General features: G+C 44.7%; 1 protein-coding gene across 4 annotated transcripts in view; it reads right to left on the bottom strand.

The window, feature by feature from the left end:
* LOC104365343 (mitogen-activated protein kinase kinase kinase 3) overlaps nucleotides 1-22,383 on the bottom strand; it is an 82,329-nt gene that overhangs the window by 46,744 nt on the left and 13,202 nt on the right. For 3 of the 4 annotated variants that reach the window (XM_042802193.1, XM_042802194.1, XM_033009738.2), the window contains exon 2: nucleotides 13,187-13,266. In XM_042802193.1, the coding sequence (XP_042658127.1) occupies nucleotides 13,187-13,190 (4 nt within the window). In that variant the 5' untranslated portion in view covers nucleotides 13,191-13,266. Of the gene's footprint in view, nucleotides 1-13,186; nucleotides 13,267-16,428; nucleotides 16,518-22,383 lie in introns of those variants that run through there. The other variant, XM_033009737.2, reaches the window with a different exon arrangement.

Genomic DNA, 22,383 nt, shown 5'->3' with positions numbered 1-22,383 from the left:
TCCCATGGACTTGTCTGCCCCTTAAACACCAAGGGGTTTCCAATGTCCAGGAAAGGTTGGGTTTATATTACACTGCCCTCAAAGCAACAATTGAGTCTTCTACCTACCCATCAATTTTGTCAAAACCTTTTGCAACACAGTCTTTCGAGTCCATCAAATACAGGTTTAAAAAAATTCCTGGTGCTGCAACCCCCACCTGCATGATCATGAAATTTGCATTTCCTTAGAAAGTCAGGCTACCCATCTCTGCCAGAAGTGACCTTTTGCATCCCTCCCAACATAGCAAAGCAAGAAGCATCCACTTGCATTCAGGAACTGCTTAAATTTAGCCCATTTTCAGAAATACCCAATCATCAACTTATCAGCATAGAATCAGTGTTTTTATTATAAAACATGAGTGTTACTTGTCAAAAAAAAAAAAAAAATACATATCCATGCCAATACTGCTACAAAATAAGGTAAGAAAACTTCTTCCTGTACGAGCGGGAAAGTTTGTTTGCTACTGCTGGAACATGGACGAACACAAGCACAAGCAGAAATTCATTATTTCCTTGAAGTAATGTATTTCTATGTGCCTAAGTAGATTTTTAACTACTTTTTACAGTGTGGTTTTAGTCCAGGAGAACTGCAGTTTCAGAGGAACTACAACCAAAGCCTCAACTGTTCAAAACAAAGCAAAAACACCCCCACACCATGCTCTGAAGCAACTTCAGAGCGGGAGCACAATTTGCATCATCGGTTGCAAAACTAACACTTCCCAGTCTTCTCCATGACAGCTTTGCACAGGGACTGAAGCTTTCCAGACTAAGACTCTTGCCCATCCTAATTAGTGCTCTTGGGGTCTCCAAGCTGACTCCCAAGAAGGGTGGAGAACTTTGTTCCGTGGAAACAAGCAGCCAGCTCAGCCAAAATTCAAACAAGCACTGAAGCTTACTGGATAATTAAATCCAAATGCCACTCACAAGCCTCTCCAGTGAAAGGGGCGTCACAGGCTGTTCGCTCTGTTCGGCCTGGTTCGAGCGAGCAGAGGGTACAGGATGGACGGCTCTCCCGGGGAGAAAATCCCATGGAATCAACAGGAATCCCATGCCCAAAGGACACAGAAGATCAGGTTCTCCTCATCTTGCACTGCCAGGACCCAAGCATGCTTCAGCCTTGTGAGAAGGCAGCGTTGAGACTACACAGCAAACGTCTTCCCAAGCTTTGCCGCAGCTCCAGAACAAAACAGCTGCAAGTTGCACAACGCCAACGAAGTATCCACAGAGCTCAGAGGGACTTGGAGACTCTTGGAAACCACTGACTTTGTGCAACGTGAGCAGGTTCTTGCTCCTGAACAAACTTCTGCCCAAGGTACATTCTTGCACCTTTTTGTACAAAGTCACTTAAGGTATTGCAGGTTGACAGGATGAATTGTACAGCGAAGCCTGGTCTCTCCCCAGCACAACACGTAAACAGGAATATTTCTATGATGGAAGGCCAGGATAAAGAAAAGCTGATTACCCAGACAGTAAGCATAAAACATAAAAATCAATTCTGTTTAGCACTGTCCTTTTGTCCCCAATGTCTGCTCTTCCATCCTCAGCTCTTTATTTTCATCTATTTTCCCTAGTAGGAATCTCATTTCTTTCTTCCCTGCTTACCACCAACACCCCCAATTTTGTGCTTTTTAAATCAGCTTCCTGTGACAAAGCTCATTCGATCACACTGCCATCCCACCCAACAAAGGACCATTTCCAACCAGATATAATAGAGGTCTCAAAGATACTAATTTCCCAAAGGTTTGGGGGTGGAAGGAAATATCCATAGTCACAGAGAGGAGAGGAACACACAGAAGTAAGCCAAGAGCACTCCCAGGAAGCAATGACTGGTGGAGCTACAGCGGATATGGGAAGGTTGGGTTTATACTTTTAATAAAGTACACTGATCCATTTTGGCAGGATCTTACCAAAACAAGAATACCTCCTTCTCTCATGAAGTTTTCAGTTCTGTAAGACATTAAGATTTACAGGTCCCAGGCACTACCAATGTGAATCTAGGGCATTCAGCACTTAGCAAAATCAACTATGAATTGAAATCCAAAAGCCACATCTCTCTGCCCTTCAGATACATATTTCAGGCGCTGCTACATTGCTTCCGTTTCAGCATGAATGTGGAAGAGAGGAACCTGGAGTTTCAATCTTAGTACAGCAAGCTCACAGCTGAATGAGAAGGAAAAAAAAAAAAAAAAAAAACAAAAAAAAACAAGGGAGGAACAGAGAGCCTGAAGGTCAACACGGACCACCCAAAACAATTCAACCATCAGGAGAGAAAGCAAATGAAGAAGGGACAAAGGAATAATTTTGCTGTGTTCACATGGTCTAGACAGTGCTGTTATTGTTGGCTTCACTAATAGGTCATTACTAAGAAGCAGCATACGGTAGTTCCATGAAGCTGCTTCCATCAACACTGAAAAAAAAAAAAAAAAAACAACAAAAAAGCACCAGCTGGATGAAGCACAGAGAAAAGCCTTCATAAGTAAAACAGAGTCTTGTAAACCATGGCAAGTTCTGATTTCAGCCTCTCACACACACCAGGCAGAGCTAGAGCTGGGAAAAGACAGGGAAAAATCCTGGGCGTTGCAGAAGAGAATATTGTCATCTGAGTCATTACTGAGCAAGGCTGCAGCATGCAGCTGAGGGGCCACATGTTGTCACATACACTTCCGCTTGGATCCAACGTAAAACCACAGATGTGACCACTTGTGGTCACTAAAGATCCCACTGTGCTTTTTGCAACCGTGATGTTGATAGCCCAGGTCAGCCATTGTGCCTGTGTAAATTCCAGCAGCACCCTCCATCGCTAGCATCTGCCTCCCTGGAAAGGTGATGCAGCTGGTGGGGATATCCCCAGGCAGAGAGAAGGGTTCTGTGAAGGTTGAGAAAGGATGAAGAGAATATGGGAAGCCTCTCAAACATTGTCACCTTCAGTAAAAGCCCTTTCAAAAGGCAAGACTTTGAACATACGGTGACAAAAATGTTGAAATGTGATAAAACATAGTGAAAAGAAATATGGAACCACATGACTATGACACTAACAATCTTAACTTTGGTCTTTCATTTTCTCTGTTTTTTGAACATACACAATTTTTGGACTAACTGGTATACAACATTCACCAAAAGAACCTCAACTGAAAGCCAAGACACACTATCTCAGCATCATTTAGTACCTGCAAAGGACAGTCCCTGTGTCCTGATAGACTTTCAGCTAGACTGTCAAATTGATTGAGAGATGACTTGGTCTTTATGGCTCGTTTGATGAACTGGAATCTGAGACAGACAAAAGTCTTGCTCAAGACTACAAACATCTGCAGCCAGAGCTAGATACATTAACAGAGCTTAAATTCAGAAAGGACATAACTTGATCTAGCCTTCCTGGCTGTATACAGAGGCCACAGAAATTCATTGAGCAGCCTCTACATCACAATCTTGACCTTGTGATCTTGATCATGCAAAACTGCCTCTTTCAGAAAGCCATCCAGAAAGTCTCAGTTTGAAGAGCTCACACACTTACTCCAATAGCCTCTCTGTAACAAATACCTCTCTCAGTTCCAGTTCGAGTATGGCTTGCTTCATATTCTACTCATTAGATCTTGATATTCTTGTATCGCAGACTCCCTCTATGAACAGAAATCCCTGCCATCTTCTGCAGGTATTCACAGACTGTGATCTCATCCCCTTTTAACCCTTCTTCATTTAATTAAATGGAAACATGTAGCTGATTGCATTAGAGTAATCCTTAATTCATTCCTACAGCTCTTTCCAGTTGTCTTTTTTTTTTCCCTTTACAAACAGCAGAGCAAACATCAGAGTAGCATATAATGTTCAACAGCCACAATACCTTTTCATTTCTATTTGCAGTGTGAGCATGGGGTAACAGAAAAATTGGCCCACATGTTACAGTGAAAGTTCACATCTGCTGGATCAACAGAAACCTGGACTGCCCACTGCCTTCATCACAAGGTCAATGTCACACCAGTCCTGGGTTTGCTTTCCTGGTCCAGGGAGCTAGACAGCACTAAACTGTGCAAAAGCAGGTGTTAAAGAACTTGCTTGTAAAAACAAATGCTGCCTTTTCTTCAAAAGCCAGAAGAAAAAAAAAAAAAAAAAAAGCTTGGAGATGAAGAGAAACCCAGGACTTTTGGGTTTCTTTAGTACCTGCAAATACTGTCAACAGACAGGTACTGCCACCAGGATTCAGGCCATGCACAAAATACAAGATGCAGGGGTACCAAGACAACATGGACTCAATCTCAAGGGTCTTTTCCAACTGAAATGATTCTGTGATTCTAAATAGCAGAAGAGATCAATTAGTAAGTAAACACTGTCACAGTGACTGTCCCAGTCAATACTACGGAGGAAGTTAGTAAGCTAGAAGCTCAAGAGCCTAACTTGGACTGCAACAAAAGCCCCTAAGCTAGTACAGAAGGGACTCAGACAGTCTCACAGGCAGGTACAAATACTGTTTTGCAACTCATCCCCCTTAGAAGGGCTGTCTGTGAATGACGTGTGGCAAAACAAATTGCTGCATCCATCCATCTAGTGAGAGATGAAGATAAACCTCCATGTAAATTAAACCCACATGCACAAATCGTTTCACCACTGTCTGAAGCAGTGTCCACTGTCTGATAAAGAGAAAAAATACCCAATTACCCTCCCCTAGTCCAGATCACAGTGCACTGCTGCAGACACACTAGTGGAGCACGTTCCGTTTGCAAGTCAAAGGCTTGCCGGCAGCTGGATCCTGCTGTCGTTCACTCTCCTGCAACCCCACCCAAGGGATGGCAAGGTCACCCCTGTGTACAACTCAAGGGCAGGGCACAGCTCAGGAGATGGAACGAGTAATTATACATGAGGAAGTGAGGAAAGACCCTTCTGATATGCAGGATTTCTTGGCAGGAGTTTGCTCACTGACGTCGTATGCTTGGGACACACAAATTCACATGGATAACTAATGCCATGAGGCACTGAGTTTTCCTGAAAGCACGTTTCTCCTTATCAAGGAATTATGATGCCTTTTAGGTACACCATTTAATAGGTGTAAGAGATTATTAATACTTTACCTGACAAATCGATGGTAAACGCTTGCTCTCCATAAATTACATCATTTTGGATTTTGAGTTTTGCTTTTATAGCACAACCAGTAACCCCGCTGTGAAAAGAAACAAAACCAAACCCATCACAGGCTTTTGACAGCTACAGATGTTCACCACACCAAATGCCCCAAAAAAACATCTGTGGTTTTAAGGTACAGTTACACTATCTCACAGATCCTTTTCTCAGTGGTAAAGCTCATTTAGGAGTTTCTACTTCCTATTCCCCCTCTACCCCATGCTATCCCCCAGGTGATGCACACAACTATTGGTAAAACTGCACAGTCAACAGATCAGAGAACCTGTTTAGATCAAAACCAACCCGTTCCTTTACATCCCCTTGCAATAGGGGACAAAAATTTGTGCTCAGTAAAGGGCTTGGGGGGAAGGCAAGAATCTATTTTAAAAAAGCTAAACCAGTTATTTTTAAAGTCATAATTAGTAGAATTGTATATCTAACTAATTCTGATCACCACAATGACAGGACCCAACCAGGCCTCAAAATACTCATATACACAAATAAGCAAACACCTCTGATGTAATATTAAGCGACAGGGCTCTTAACATGTCTATAAGAGCATTGAGAAAAGAGAATAAACTGACAAATAAATATTTTATGTCATAATGTATTTGAGATCCAGGGTGTGAGATAACGAAGAACTTCAACTGCCCTCTGAATTTTCCCAGGGAAAACCAAAAGCTAAGGTAACCAAAAACTACTGGGACTGCACTTGAGTTTAGGTAAGGTGAGAGTGATGCCATTAAAAACACTGAGTGATCAGTGCCTTACAAATACCAAAATCAAAACCTTTAAAGAGCACTGAATGGCAACTTTTATCACTTATCTAAACGTTTCAGTGGCTAAGCCACAAATCATAGGAGGAATTTCTCTTGATGAATGTGAAGAGCTGTGGCACAATACTGACATAGCCTCACCCCAGAGATTTACCGGGGACTTTTGCAATGGAAAAGGACTCAGGATCCAAACAGTGTTTGGTTTAGGGAGGGAAAGCAGGGTTAAGTCTCCGGTTCACCACAACTCTCCACTCCCAAAATAGCCACCACTCCAACAGTGCCATGCACAGTAAAATTCCACGGGATCAGAGCCGCCGGCCAAGCTCTCCCATGCTCCGCAACACACTGCCCTCCTCCATGGCCCCCTCCCTGTGCACACTCGTCACCTCATGACCCCCGCACAGCCCTGAAAACGTGGAGTGCGGCAAAGCCCAGCTAAGGAGTCATTTGCCCCCCAGATACAGCCCGTACAACATCCCGACAGCTGGGTTCGGTTAACTCAGGGGTGAGGGCACGTCAACTCCCCAGCGTTACAGGACGAGGAGAGCTGCTCGGAGGCTGAGCTGTGCTGGGTATCCGAGCTGGACAGCTTAGAGAGGGGCAAAAAAATCTCTGCCCTTGTGGGGCTTATCCTGGGGCTTTCAGATAAAGGCTCAGGCACAAAACCTGGCCTCCTCCCTCCTTCTCACTTGCCCCCTTCCTCCAGAAGCACAGCGTTTCTGGGCCCTGTGGGGGTCCAGCCATGGCTCCCCACACCCTTCGACCTTCCTCAACTAATGGGGCAAACACCCATCTGGGCTAAATTGGGTGGTATTTGAGGGGTGTGGGGATTTGCTGAAAATAGAGTTAGCAAAACAGGTACTGCCCCTTGTACCCAGCCAGTGACTTGGATCCTGAAGCACGAGACGTGATGGTTCAATAATAAAAACCACACCAGGTTTTAGTGCTATTTCAGTGATTCTCCAGCACTTGCTGACCCTACAGCCCATCACCACAGGGCGGTGGGGCTCAGCCCAAGCCCAGGCCATCATGGCACCCTGGGCTGCAGCAGGGTGCACAGGCCCAGCAGGACAGGACAGGACCCTGGTATGTCAGCCATACCCACCACCTCTCTGAGAAGTCACCCCTCAAATGCTTCTCCAGCCTCCACCAGGTCCCATTTTGCTGCCAAAACGGTGGCAGCACGGCACCTAGCTCTGAATCAGTCTCCAGCACCAAGCACACCATGCAGGGCTGGGATCCAAAAGAGGACTTCTGACAAGCTCTACGTTCTTTAGACTATTTTTAGATTTAGTCAACTAACCAAGACTAAAACCCAAGCCCTGCCCTGTGACCTTGCCTAGCTGATTGCTAGCTTGCCTCCTGCTTTGTCCATACTGCCTCACAGTGTCCCCCCATCAGCTCCCTTTCCCCCTGGGCTGCTCGCTATAAGGGGAGCAAACAAAGCCACCCCATTGTGCAGGAGGAATTTGGCCATACCCACACATACAGTGCCAAAGCATGGGCCATGACACGTTTTGTTGGCTGCCACAGGTATAACTGGGTAAGCTGCTTTGCCTCCAAGCGCCCCTAAACTTGGCTGTGAAGCAAGGGCAACAACGTAGACCCGCTTTGCAAGCCCCTTTGAGGAACACAGGGAACAAGAGCACGCCCCAGGCCCCTGCTACAGAAGCTCATGAAGAGATCGAAAGCATGATGAAGATTAAATAAGCAAGTCTATTAGCCAAAGAGCAAGCCTTTATTCTACAGAGCACCAAAGCAAAACTTAACCCAGCCTTGACCATTCCAGCTGCCAAAGGCTTCTCAGCCCTGAACCGGGTGGCTCCCAGTTGCAGCCCTGGGGAAGATGAGAGGCAGACAGAACACAGCAGAGTCAGGGTTCTCCTATAAAAGCATATAGTGCTGCAAGATAAGCCATGCTAAATCTCTGCCTCAATCATTTATGTTGGAAAAGACCCTGAAGATAGAGTACAACCATGAATCTAACACTGCTTTTGGACAAACCTGTTGTTTCTCATTTACTTTTGTAGATTAAAGTTAGTCTAGGAGAGCTGCAAGCAGGGGCTAGACCCTTAAAAAGCAATGATTAACCACATTTAAGAAAGTTCGGTATGCCCGTAGCTCTGCTAAACATTACAAAAACAAAATAGAGGGGCTGTTTGGGTTTATGGCATGCTGCTTTTTCTCCCATAGGATCTGCCCACAAAGCTCCTCACCACTTCAGAGGTATCAAACTGGTTTATCTCTCTCATCACACAACAAACTTTCACAGCTTTATTGCTAACCCTGCCCTTTGCTCCACAGACACTAGCTACCTTTTTGTTTAATAGATAAATATAAATTAAATCAAACTTGGTCAATTTTTCCAGCCTGTTTTCCTGCTAAGCGTAAAATTTGCTCCTTCTGAAAAAGGGCTTATGCATCTAAAAGGCAGTCTGTTTTTTTCCAACTCTATCAGTTTGGCCTAATAAAAGATATTACCTCTCTCCCCACAACCCGTACCTCTCTCTTGAGCACACTTGAAAGAAGAAAAATGTTTATACAGCAAGAAACATAGCTGGCAAGTTATTTCCCCTGACTGCCTCCGATACCTTTGAAGGTTATTTGCAGGCTCATAAAGACCTCTTTCTCCCTCCCAGCCCAGCTACTTCCAGTGCTCAAACCCACACTCCTAACCTGTTGCTTCAGCAACGGATGCAGTGTCCCAAATACACCAATGCAGGTCCAGTCCTGCCTTCCCCAGGTGCCCAAAGTGCCTGGCGTGACCCTAAACAGGAGCCCTGGGTGGGTATGGTGCCAGGAAAAAGAGAAGGAGACAGACACCTCTTAACTCTGACACCTCTCAAAAAATCACAAAACCTGATCTAGAAAGCCTGATGTACCTTCTTGTAAGATAAAGTACTGCAATTCAAACTGATTTTTTTTCTTTTTTTCATAGCTCTCAGTGTACAAAGTACAAGTGAAGAACGAAACCATTTCCTTAGATTGAGGAATGATGAAAACGAGACATGGGAGAGCTGAGACATCAATGCCTGAGTGCATGATGACAGTCTGTTCTCCCCCTACCAACTGGGGCAGTTCTCTCCTAAATAGCCCCAAAAAAACACTGAATTGGGTTAAATGGCCAGACCATGACTATGCAAACTGGCCCCTCCTCCTTCAGCAAGCTGCTGTGCCTTCTGCCAGGCCAGCCTGTGGTCATCTTCTCCAAACACACCCACTCTGTCAAGGCAATACTGTAAATAAGCATCACTCTCCCATCTCCCACACCCCAGATCACCTTTATGCTGAAACAAAAGTCACACTTGCTCCAGAAAAGTACTAAATACCTAAACCTTTGAGTTATAGTTACATACACTGAACAGAATAGTTAAGTGTTCCTGGAGTTTTTATGATCAGAAACGCATGCATACACGCTGCATTTCAAAACCAGAATTAAGAATGCTTCAATGATTTTTAAAGAAAAAAGTTAGGTGATAAACTGTTGCTTTTTATACCAAATTCTGCAGTTTATTAACATTACTTTTACTGTGATGTTGTGTTTAAACACAGCAGTTTTAAAACACTGTTGACCATGGCCCTTCCACTGTGTTGTGGACATCTTTAGAAGTGTCGTACGCACTCACTGGTCCACAGCTACATTTTGAGGTCTTGGACCCTCGTGGAAAAGTGGCAGATGGAAATGGAAGGCAAGCTGTAAGAATTGCTCTGTGCCAGGAGTCAGAGGTGGGACATTCTGCTTTAAGATACACGTGCTCTCCAACTTTTCTCTCATTATCAAGGCTGTGAAAGTGCAAGAGGCAGATGTCACTTGGACTCTGAGAATGGCAACCCAACCACCATGTTAAAAATTAGTTAATTATTCTTCCAACCAGCAGAAATTACACTACCAAACTTACAGCAGATAACCACTTTAGGCTCCAGCACCATTTTGGATGATCAGTGTCCAGCGAGGTGTGCTGGGGACTGGCCTTCCTGAAGATGCGACTTTCACACCCGTGCTCAGTCCTCTCATCCAAGACCTGACCCACTCAGGAAACGTGGTCAGCTTCTGAAGAAGTGACTAAACACCTACAGAATGGCCACATCTCTCCCTCTAGAAATCACAAAGTCCTTCCAACACCATCTCCACCTAGAAACCATCCCACTGTTTTCACCACCTTCTTTTTCCATATAAAGAAAGAGTCATATGCTTCAGTACAAGTACAGCTGTTACACATCTGGAGTAAAGTGCCTGAGACAACACTAAATGGGAGCCCAAGTGATTTAATGAAGACCAAAGCATGAAGCAAAACCAGAACAATTCAGTTCTCAGATCCTATGCTGTATCCAGTTGCTCCTTCCTCCAAAATGAAGCCGTCTGATCCATCCTGAAGAGATATGTCCATGTCCCTCACAAACAGCACCAAGAGAATAAATAAGTGTTAAGTGACATGGTCATGGCCATGTCTACACATCATGAGAAGACCTAGTGCTAAGACTCTGGTTAGGCTGGCCCCAAGCTGGCACATGTAGAGATACTGTCTTGGGCCAGCAACAGCAGAGCAACCTACCTGCAGCGCCAGGATGCCACGGCTGCAGAGGACTAGTCCGTGCACCACTGCACCGCATGACAACTGAACTGCTATGTCAGAGATGCAGCCCATGGAGACGCCAGAAGTCCCCACTTCCCATCTTGTGGTCTCCATACAAAGTCATGCAGCTTCCTCAAAACATGTCCAGGAGTGAACAAGTCCTGTGCTGAACTCTGAGATACTGAGCAAACTATAAATAGAATCCTAGGAAGAAAGGTTGACCTGGGATGGACCTCCAGAGATCACTTCATGCAACACACCTCCCCTGTGGTCTACCAGAAGGAAATCAATGACATGACTGCAAATTCCCTGCTCTTCCCTAGAAAATGCTCCCTCATTCCTATGTGTGAACAATCACTCATGTAAAAGAAGGGGAGGAAGCAAAACTAATAAAACCTCAAAATTTAGCCTAGTTTTCTGTGCATCAAAGCTGTTGCAAAAAAAGCCCAACAAATAACACTCGGTAACGTTGATCAATGTAGACATCACTCCATTTGTCTCTCCCCAAGTCAAGCCAGAGACCAGACTCAGAACCACACCATGACCCTTCTGAATGCAGCCTGGCAGATCTCACTGGTCCCTATACAGGCATTGATGATGTGTTAGTGACGAGCTACAGCAATGCTCCAAGCAATGACCTTTGGGAAAAGGGACATGCACAGCACCTTCCATCTACACACAAGTGTAAGCAGAACTGCAAATCTGCACAGGAATCCTTCCGATTCAGCTTGCCTTAACAAAAACCAGTCAACAGTCACAGTGCCTTGCAGAATGATGCCCTCTTCACTACAGTATTCCTGCAATTATTGCTTCTCCGGTGCATCCGTATTATGTTTACAGCTGACAGTCTGAAGGCATCTTAAGTAGTTTGTATCAACTACACTCTCTGTAAAAGAAGTCATCAAATTGACTATCTGTTGAGAATGGGACTGGAGCCAGGAACTCACTCCCTTACTGCACCTCAGAGTGAGTCTGAACTTCCCATCATATGAAAAAAATATTGCACTGACGAAGGAGTGGCTTTTGCCTTCAAAGTGAAAATGTCTCTAAAAAATTTTGGGGTTTTTCACCAGGGATTTTAAACTGAAATTTGTCATTCTTTGTATTGAAGAAGCAGGTCTGGACTTTCTCTTCCCTTCCTTTTTTTTATTTTTTTAACTTGGCTTTAAATTAGTCCTCTCCCCACAAAATCTCTATTCTAGGTAACACTGAAAGAACAGAAAATCAGAGAAGTAAAGCCAGAACTGGGTCAACACTGCTTTTCTCCTTTCTCCACGGGAGAGGACAAATAGGCAAGGTGTGGCAGTGGCTTCACTTTTTTTTTTTTTGTTTGTTTAAATTCAAACCACCATCAAATTCTGATCCACTTTTCTACCAGGTTTGCCAGGACAATCCCTAAATTTACTGGTATCCTCCCCCACCTTCTTTTTTATTTTTAAGCACCATTTCAATCAGCCCTGAAAAGTTTTGGGTGAACTTGTGCAAATGTAAAAGTGAAGTGCTTAGCTTCAACTAAGACTTCTACAAGATCTCTTCTCCTTTCTTGGGTCACCAGGTCAGGAAGCCATTTCTGGAGATGAATTTAGGCTGCTCTGTAACCTGCCTCTTCTGGTGAAGGGAACAGGACAATCCAAGTTCAGTTAGTTCCATGTATTAATTGAGCACTGACATCCATGTGAAATAGAACCTGGCCTTGTTCTTCAACCTGCTGAGCCTTCTCTTTTCAGCAAAATTAAATAAAAGGAGCGGAAGCCCCTGGAACTGCTACTGCTTGGCAGAATGGCTTGTAGACCAATTTGGAATTGGTTTTGTGGTCAATGTTAGTTCTGCAAAGAGCTTTCTCATACTTTGCCATGCTCATAAACGTATGAACTGCTGGCTGAATCCCAAACCCAGCAGTGCTGCTGTCAGTAAGGCATGCATCTCTTGCAAAGTCCTTTAGCAGGGATGGGAAGACACCAGGCAATCCCTCCAGCTGTGTCCCACCTGCGTGACAGGTTACAAGCACAGTAGCAGAGCATGAACATTTTCCTGCAAGTAAAGTATGATTTTTCAAGAGTAATGTGATAAATTTGATAGCCAATGGCATAAGAAGCTGAAGGGAGGCTGAGGCTCTCACACATATCTGCTCATGTGAGAGAGCATCACCAATTTGATTATTCACATGCCAAAATACAGAGTCTAGAACTTCCGAGTGGTCCCAATTTCTGGCATAAGCAGTATGGGATAAGGTCAAGATCATTATGTACTTCCAGAACTATAAATAATTTCCACTTTAAAAAGTCTCCCTCAACACCACAGAGAATCTGATACACAACTATTCCAGCAGAAGAGGGAGAAGGTGCAAGTAACCCAAGTCACTGATTAGAAAAGCAATATAGTCGAGCTCTGTTTGAAACAGAAGCTTCCTTGGGAGAAGAGATACAAGGAATTAAAATCCTCTGCCCAGAAATACAGGCTCCACCTGTGAAGAGGATCTACCTAGAACATGACACACCAGATCACACTGACTGTAAGAAGATGATTTATCCAATTTTGGCACCACTGAAAGGCAAAAAAATTTAGAAAACAATGTAATATTCAGCCAGACCATCTTGGCCATGTCTCCCACTCTGTTGTCATGCTTGGTAGCCCCAACCAAAATTATCAGGCTGCAGAAAATAATTGCTTCAGAGGATCCAGTTCTTACCCATCTTTCCATCTACATCAGGCCTCCATTCCACTGGTCCCAGACACTTGTACCTTATCCTCCACACTCAAGCATCCACCCTGTAATAACAAACATACACAGAGGTTACAGATTAATTCTGACATACCAGTGGGGACACAGACTGAACAGGACCGCTCCTCACAAAGCATTTCCCCACCATCACTTTGACTGGAGGAAAGAGGAAAACCATTCAGCTAGCAATCGAGACCAGGAATCTGCCCTCCTCTACACATCCCAAAGGTAACACACTACAAACCTGGTACCTTTATGGTTTTAAAATCTTGGAGTAAACAGCCTATACTTGTTCCATAGTTCTCCTTTTGTTAAGAGCAGATCATCTTTAATACATTATACTTCTAATGTATTTTTGCATTTTTTTAATGTAACCTTAAAGCAATACCATCTTTAACACATTACAATTTGCAGCATCCCAACGGGATAACAGTCATTTGGGGAACAGACTGACAGCAGGACATGGAAAGTCAGTCCCACTGACAGCCTGTATCAAAGCAGAAGCCTAAATTTAGGCCTTCTAAATTCCTGCCAAAGTTCCTCAATGCTGGACCAGCTTTCCTCTGACCGCACGGGGAAAAAAAAAAAAAACAAACCAAAAACAACACTGAGTCTAGGCAGCTCTCAGCAGCAATGTATGCCCCAAACATCCCTCATGGCAGGCATGTGCCCAACTGTTCTTCCAGTGTCTCTGCCTGTTGCCAAGTGCTACTCACGGCTACCTGAAGATCTGCCCAAAACCGATGCAGAAGTGGGTTCAGTCACCTGGCAGGCTGCATCTAGCCACAGCTCCATGCCCAGCAAGGGTCATATTTTTTTTTTTTTTGCTCACCAATAATCTTAGAGCATAAACCTGAGCCTGCTGGAGGCAGTCCTGCTCCTTTGTGAAAAATCTCGTTCTAGACTGAACAAAGGCATAATCCACCTACAAGATGGACAACTTTTAAAAAGCAGCGTGATAGAAACAATCAGCAAAGACCAGTCCACTTTAGCTGACTGATAAGCACACAGATCTCTTGGTCATGAACCTGTGTGACAGCATGAGTAAATGGAGAGACATCTCAAGTACTTCGTTCGACTTGTACAGAGAGAGCAAGACATTCCTGTCCTGCAGTCACTGCAGACAACGTTGTCCTAAACTCAGAGCACTGCGCATACCAGGACACAAACACAAATTCTGGAGTGTTATGTACCATGCATTGGGCAGAAGCAGTAGAAAAAGGCGCTTTGAAAATCTCCCAGCTCAGTCAAATCAATTTAAACACAGTAACAAATCTGAAGTGAAACAAGAATGATCACAAACATGGATTAAAACGGTTTTCTACAGCTCTGGCACCTCAGTGATGGCAAGCAGGAGGATATTTATCCAACCTATTTTGAGAGAGATGAGCAGGAAGGGAAAGCGATAAGAAAGCAGCTGAGGCAGAGACGTACATGTGCCCCAAAGTGCGTTTTTCCTTTTGCTGCTGCAGCTTCCTCTGAGGACAGCACCATTTAGCCTAAGAGCCCATGGCTGCTGGGGACCCTGCTCTGTCCCTTTTCAAGACAAAGGAGGAGGCAAGGAAGTAACTAACAGGCTTAGAAAGGTTGAAAAACCTATCTTGAGAAGGAACCAGTGAGTCTATACAATACTGAATCAAGAGAAAACAGAAACCTGCCAAGAAAGCAGTGTAAAAATTCTATCTGATTATAACAAGAGCAGGAAAAAGCCCAAATCTTCAACTGCTTTTGCTTTCAAAATTGATGTGACACTTCCAGCAATTAAGCTGAGTGCAGAGTTTGCACCGAAGGCCACATGGAGATAGCCTGGATTAACCCTAAATTCCTGGGATAGCCCAGGTTAACTCTCCTATCAGTGTAATAGACTTTTCTAATGGCTTTCTGGAGACCCTCCAGACCTTTGCAATCCATATCTAGTTACAAAAGCATGAACCTACAGAAACCGTGCAAACGAATCCTGGAAAAAATAGGTGACCTGTGCTTTTCTCCATCACCTCTGCCATAGCAAGTCCCTGAGACCCCACTGCCCAGCTCTCATGAGCAAACCAGCCTCCGCAGACAGTGCAGGAAATCTCCACAGATACACAAGAGAAAAAAAGGTTTTCTATTTTAGCAGATCTCTTCAATCCTGAGGGCAGCCAGCCTTCAAATTGGACTGCAAACACTGGTGATTTCCGTGGCTTCCCAAAAATACATACCAGCAGCTTCCTGTTACAGAAGGACAAATTCCTGTTTCTAATACGAATTCTGTCCTTTTATTATTCCCCGTAAAAAGCAGGGGAGAAAGGGGAAAAAATAAGGGGAAAAAAGACAAAAAATCCTTTTTCTACTCCAATGCACTTCAAAGCAGCATCCCCCCTCTCCTCCCACTAAGCTCCCTGATCGGAGCCTTCAAATGTTGGCAGTTTACGACACAAACCAGCAAGCATCTGAAACTGGGCTCCCACTTCATACCCTACCGCTCCCACAGCTAGCAGAACCAGCCTCCACTGTAAATCTACTCTAAATCTCCACTGTCAATCTACCAACTACTGCCCTGGTAACCTCACCTCGCACAAATGCCTCCTACCAAAGCAATGAAAATAAGAGCTCAGCAAGTGCCAGCTCCCAGGGATGTCGGGGGGATGCAGTACTCTTATTCCAGGTTTGTGTCATGCACCCAAGAGACTTCAGTCTGCTAAGGGAACTGCTGGAGGTTCCTTAACCTGCTGGAAAGCCCAGTATAGATGCTCTCATCTAGAATAAAAGCAGCTTTGATTTGACTAAGCTGCACTAAATTCTGCTGCCAAAGTAGCTCAACTTCATTACAGCTACATGACTGCTGAGTGTGAGTACCCACGTGAGAGCTATTTGTAAGGTTATTAATCCACTTTAAAAATTAATCCCAGTTATTCCCTTTTCTCCCCTGGCTGGGAAGGGATTAAGCAATACTGAGTTCAAGGGAAACAACAGCAACATACTTTCTAGCTATATATGACTCCAGCCTCTGTGTGTATAAAGTTGTGAAAAGCAAAGCAAGAAAGGAAAGGGTTGAGAAGAGCAATTTTTCCCTGGATGTGAGGGAAGACAAAAAGTGACTGGAAGAGACTTATTGGAGATAGGATGTAGGGTTCGGGTTAGGAAAGCAGGAAGATTGCAGTCCAGCATTGAGAGCTGGAGTCACCAGCAGCCTACCACTGATTTGAAATGGGATTTACAGTATCACCTACCCCCAAAAGGGCTGTTCTTACTCCACAGAGGCTCAGCATCCAACATAAACCATCGCCTCCAAGTCAGGATGTCTTGCCACTACTACAGCACAAGCAAGTGGCATCTCCCTCTGCGGTTTATCATTCCCAGGCTTCCAGGGAAAGCAGCACCTACTCATTCCTGCCCGAGTGCCACTTAACACTTTGGTTTGAAGGTATAGGTACACACCACTGTAAAAAAAAAAAAAAGTAATAATAAGCCACAGTTGCCCCTGAAATGTGGCTCAGCTGGAAAGCTACTCAAACGAGCATTGCTAAAATTGGGACTTTCCTTGTTTTTTCAACCAGCAGGGAACAACATGTTGGGCTCAGAGAGTTTAACAAGCAAGAGTCAAGCGGAAAAAATCTCTCCTTTTTAAGAGTTGACCACATTAACTTTCAGCAAGTTTCCAGGAGTCCTGCCAGGGCGCTGGAGTTTTGTATACTACGGAACTGTTAAAAATATTATTGTAAATGTTATTTTCAAAAACCTTTAGAGGCCAGGGCTGGGGTAGTGTTAAAAACAACAGCAAAGAAAATGAGATTATTTTAACGGACAGAATACAAATGTATGCATGCTGATAGCTCAAGCAGCCTGCAGGCTCGGCAAAGACAGATTCAAATGCAAAGAGAGAGCAGTTGAAATATTACGGGTTTCCACAGATCATCTCAACCTTACCCTTATAGCTTTGTCTAGACACTAAAGAACATTCAGCCTTGTGCACATAGAACTGCCCTGGAAATGGGATACATATTTCAGGGCTACGCAAAAGAATAGCTAAATTTTGGTTACGCTTCAGACACATAAGACCCTACTCTCATGGCATTTTCTACCCAGGTTATTCAGTGATGTGCCACACAGGGGTAGTCAAAAAGTAACCATTTAAGACTATTGCATCTATGCAGATATGGCACTTGGGGACATGGTTTAGTGGTGGACTTGGCAGTGTTACATTTACAGTTGGACTCAATGATCTTAAAGTTCTTTTCCAACCTAAATGATTCTGATTCTATGTTTATGAGCACGCAACTGGGATGGACTTCTTGCAAACACACATGTAACCAGGCCAGGTTTGCAGGCATATCTCCCAAGTAGGCTCAAACTTCCTGAGCAGAAATGAGGAGTTAAAAAAACCCAAACCTTTCCCAAGCATGCACTGATCAGGCTGGTAAGCAAAAAGGGACATACATGCAGCAGCACAACTCACATGAAGAGCAAGCCAGTGCTCTGGGAACTACAGTGCATGAAACCGAACAAGCAATTGGGAATACTCATCAGTTGAGGTTTCTTCTCTCTGTTTCTGGGTGTAGCACCCCAAAACTGTTCAAGAATCTTTTTCACAAGTTATGTTGCTGAGAGAAGAGATGTGTGCTTAAGAGCCATTGTGCACAATGGAGGACAGCTTTAGTCAGTGACCCAGCCAATGCAGCTGTATTGAACAGCTTACTTCTAAAGAAAAAAATCTCCCGAGCCATCCTGTTGATTCCAGCACAACACGTATGTAGATTAAGAGCTTTAAAGCTGCATGACTCCTGCTGTTAACTTCCATGACAGCCCTTTAAAGCAGCCATTGAGATCTTAAAACCTCTCCCCTCTCAACACTTCCTCTTCTTGCAAATGACTTTGTAAATGAGATGTTGCAGACAGCATGATCAAATAATTTAATTACTTTCAGTTAGTTTCTTTTCTTACTTTACAGTAATAATCTTTTTACCAAATTCAGTGAAATAATCAGTAATTTATGCTGGCATACAAAATCGCTTTGATTTTCCATACAGATCTCAAACTTCTGGAAACCCATAAAACAAGGAAGCAAATCAAAATGATTAGAAAGGACTATCAGCAAAAATCAGACAACACAATCCTATCAGGTCAGAGTTAATATATCCTTTTATATATTTAACAGACAAGTCAAGAAACACAAATTTCTGGAGAACACACATGGTCCCCACCTGTTAAGGCCTATACAGAACTGCATCTCTACCGAACATGCACTTGTTACAGAGAAACTGCCTCTTCCAGCAACCCATGGGGCTGAACCAATTTGCACATCCCAAAGCCAACGTCAGTCCCACCATACATTGTGCCTTAGTGCAAATCTTTAAATCAGGCACTGAAGTGACAAAGTCTAAAGGAGCCTCATCTCCTGCGACCCAGTATGTTCACCTCCCTGGAAGCCAGCCGAGACAGGATCATTGAATCACACAGCCCTGCCTGCTGAGGACAAAGGTCTGCAGCTAGAGGAGAGCACTGTTCTGTATCACTTCCCCTTTTACAGTGCAAAATCCTGTGCACTTACAAAGCAGAGAGAAACCCTGACGCAAGTTACACCAAAAGAAACTCTTGATTTCAGTGAACATACTCCCCCTAAGTGAACATAACGAAGGGGAAGGTGTATCTCTATGTATAAAAGCCAATGCAGAGGAGTGCTGTAATTTCTTCCTCCTGCACATTTTTACAGCCTTATTTTTGTGTTTCTCCTCAAATGACTGAAGACCTTGCAGGAGGGAAATTAAAACAAAAAAGCGTATCTGGAAAAGTGAGGCTTCAGGCCTCTTTCTTCTATGTACCTAGGAAAAAACAGGAAGGAGAAGCAGAAACCAAAAAAGAGGAAGAGATACTATAACCTTCAGGTGAAATATGTCCTCAGAAAAGCAGTTGTGTCAGAGCAAAAATCTTTCCTGGGAAAAGCAATTGTGAGAAAAGCCCCTGTGCAGCACTGATTTGCTATCCGGCATCAGAAATAAACAGTCTCCATAAATGAAGATTTAAGCCAAAGAGCTGCAAAGCCAACAACGTGCAATGGAGACACTCGCCTGAGAGACAGCATCTGCACCAGGGACTGGGACACCCAGTTCTCTGTGAGAATAATGGAAGGCAAGGACCAATCCTGTCTCTGTAGCTTTGACCTCTAAGAGTATCGAAAGCATTACAAATTTTATGACTGGTCCAACATGCTCTAATGAGGAGGTTAACATTAAGTGACCAAGCTTTGGAACGGGAAGGAGGGAGATCCATCCCATCCCCTCAGTGGGCAGCAAGACCTCGTGGCACGATCAGGGCTTTGAAGCCACTGTGCCATCTTCCACACTCATCCCACCTTCTAGCTGACCTGCTTTCTCCCACTTGCAGTATCTCGGTGACGGCATACAGGATAACACCTGTATCTCCTGTGAGTTATCCTATCAGCCTTCGTACACCACCATTTACGCTCAACTGGCAGCAATCGATAGTCCCCCTCGCAGCCATCCCACCACACAGCTTCCTCTTTAACAAGTTGCAGACTCACCCCTGCAGCCTGTCTAGATTTGATTGATCACAATGCGACTTTCTGATCGACTGCGAAGCCAAGGGCTGAGGACTAATTGACCACTTTCTGCTCTCTCAGCAGCTGCCTGGTTATTTTGCTTCTTCCTCATGGGCAAGAAGCATGAGCTCCAGAGCACACAGGGGAGACCAGGACCTGAGGATCAGCCCCCAAGAGCTACCACAGAATATGCAAGGTCTTTTACTCACTCGTGCCACTTCTGCCATGCAATTCTGGGCTGAGATTAGACCAGGGGGAGGAAGCAGAGATCAGCTAGTGCTTTGTGGCAAGCTAAGATTAAAAGATATGCTCTGTTTTTGAGCTGAAGGACCATGTTTCTGTATAGCCCCAGGACACTGCTGCCTCCGCAAGCTGCTGGCTCGTGTGTGCCATCGGTGGGGTGGTGGCAGGGTTATGAAACAGAAACATATGGGTCAGCTTTCACAGAGCTTTTGTTCTCCTCGTCGTCTTGACTTGTAGTATCGCATGAACTCAAGTAAACTTGCCTTCATGTGTGACTAAACACAATAAGAAATGAGCCATCAACAGTGCAGGAAGCAGACTGGGCAGCACACAGCCATATGCTCACACAACCTCACAGGTCTGTAGAACACACGTACTGCCCAAAGCTCAAAGTGCTCGGGGCCTCCCAGGTCTGCCCTGCCCCTCCTGCCAGCCCTTCACCATTCAAGTTTCACATAGCTGTGGCTCTGCAGAACCCATGCACAGGCTGTCGCTTGCTTCAGTGCACGCAAGGCAGCTGCTTCTTCCGAAGAAGCAGCGACCTCGAGCTGCCCAAACCGTGCCCCCCACAGCCATCGCGTAACCGTGACCTGCTCCCCCAGTGCAAGGCAGCAGGCCGCAGCTGCTGCACCGACTCTCCTCCGCTCCCCAAGACTGGCAGGCAGAAGAGAAGATGAGGAAACTGAGGAAAAGGCAGATTTTTGCCTTCAAATCCAGCTAAGGGCACTGCAGAGTATAAGGCTGAGAGCACGACAGCTCACCAAGGCCAAGAGCAGTCTGTGAGGGAGGCACAAGTGATGAGTAATTTCCTCTCCTACAGTGTCCGGCCTGGTGCGCTGCAAAGGAAAGTCACAGGCAGCAGAAGGCTGTGGGCCTTTTCGGCCATCTCGGAGGAAGTCTGCCCTCAAGACTTTCAAAAGAGAGAAGCTCATCACCCTCAAGAGACTGCGGACCAACCCTGAACTGTCAAGGCAGCTGCACAACACCTCTGAATGGGAAGACCAATTGCTCAGCTGCTCCAAAATCAGGTCACTTATTAGGCACAGTGGGGAAAGAGTCAACTATTTTTAGAAGAAAGCTCTGGAGAAATAGAGTTCGACTCAATACTGATTCCCACAGCCCCATTACAGACAGACAGAATTAATTTCCAGGATGGAAAGAAACATATGCCTGCATATCAAAACAAAATACAGAAGCCTTTCCAGTTCTTCAGCTGCATTTCAATGGAAACCAGAAGGCTGTCATGATGGAAAGATTTCAGTTTTCTAATTAATCCTCCCTGCTGAGCGTTTAATGCCACTAATTGATGAGGAGAGGCAGTGTCCAGACAGTGTTTGAAATTGCTTTTTACATCTTTAGACCAAGTTTTCTCTCAATTAAATAATAATAAAGCACATTTGCTCCCTGCATGCACTGTGCCCTGCTCCAACTCCCTCCTCCCTAGAAGATGTCTGGTTGAGAGAAGGGAGGCGAAGCCCATGTCAGTGCTCATTTACAAGTATTGGAAGTTTTCCTGGAAAACTTCATCTGTGATACTGTCACTTCCACAGGATATGTAAAGAGAAAGACCATCAGTGCCAGGGACACAGTCTGTATCATGAAACACCCAGCCCCAACCCTCTGTGGATCTAGGGGATCACCTCTCCTGATTCAACAGAGCAATTGCTCAGCCAAGAGATAGATTTCCCATAACACCTCCAGAAAACTACACAGAATACACCGTACTGTCAAGTAACAGATCATCAGGCCCCACAGCACAGCCCCAGGGGCCCAACAAAGTGCCGCCACCAGCAAAAATATGTCACTGGTGGTAGAGCAGGCTTGGTTGCTCACCTGAACCACACAATAGTCCTGGTCTCTAATCCCAAATATTGATCTCACACTGGTGTTGACCAGGAGACACATTTAGAACCAGCGGCGTGATCCTAAATGCAAAAGCCAACAGAGACTCAACAGAAGAAGGCAGTTCAGCACACGCCTGGATATGAAATTTCTGTTCCCTTCTCCTACCTGTGTTGAGCACATGCTCTAGGTCTTCCCTGAATTTGTTAAGGACAGACTCTTTCCCTTTATATTGAACACGCAGTGATTTTAACCTGGAAGATGCTAAGTGCTCTGAGCTGCAAATGAAATCAGGGAATGCAAAAAAAAAAAAAACAAAAAAACCCCAAAACATGTGCATGAGTCCATGCTATGGTTACCGAGGGGTAATAAACGAAGCAGTGCTGATGGTCCCCAAGCTCTGGCCTGAAACTCCAGTACTGTCACTCCAGTTTGTCATAGTAATAGCATTTCCACCTGCACCTTTCTGACATCTCCTCTGGGAGTCTTCACACACCACTGTCATAGATCATGGCCAACAGAGCCCAAGCCAGCTGTGCAGATG

The sequence above is a fragment of the Tyto alba genome, unplaced genomic scaffold, assembly GCF_018691265.1.
Source record: "Tyto alba isolate M040663 unplaced genomic scaffold, T.alba_DEE_v4.0 Super-Scaffold_38, whole genome shotgun sequence".
NCBI classification, from domain to species: Eukaryota; Metazoa; Chordata; class Aves; order Strigiformes; family Tytonidae; genus Tyto; species Tyto alba.
Note: the sequence above shows the minus strand (reverse complement) of the source record. Positions and strands in the feature narration are given on the sequence as shown.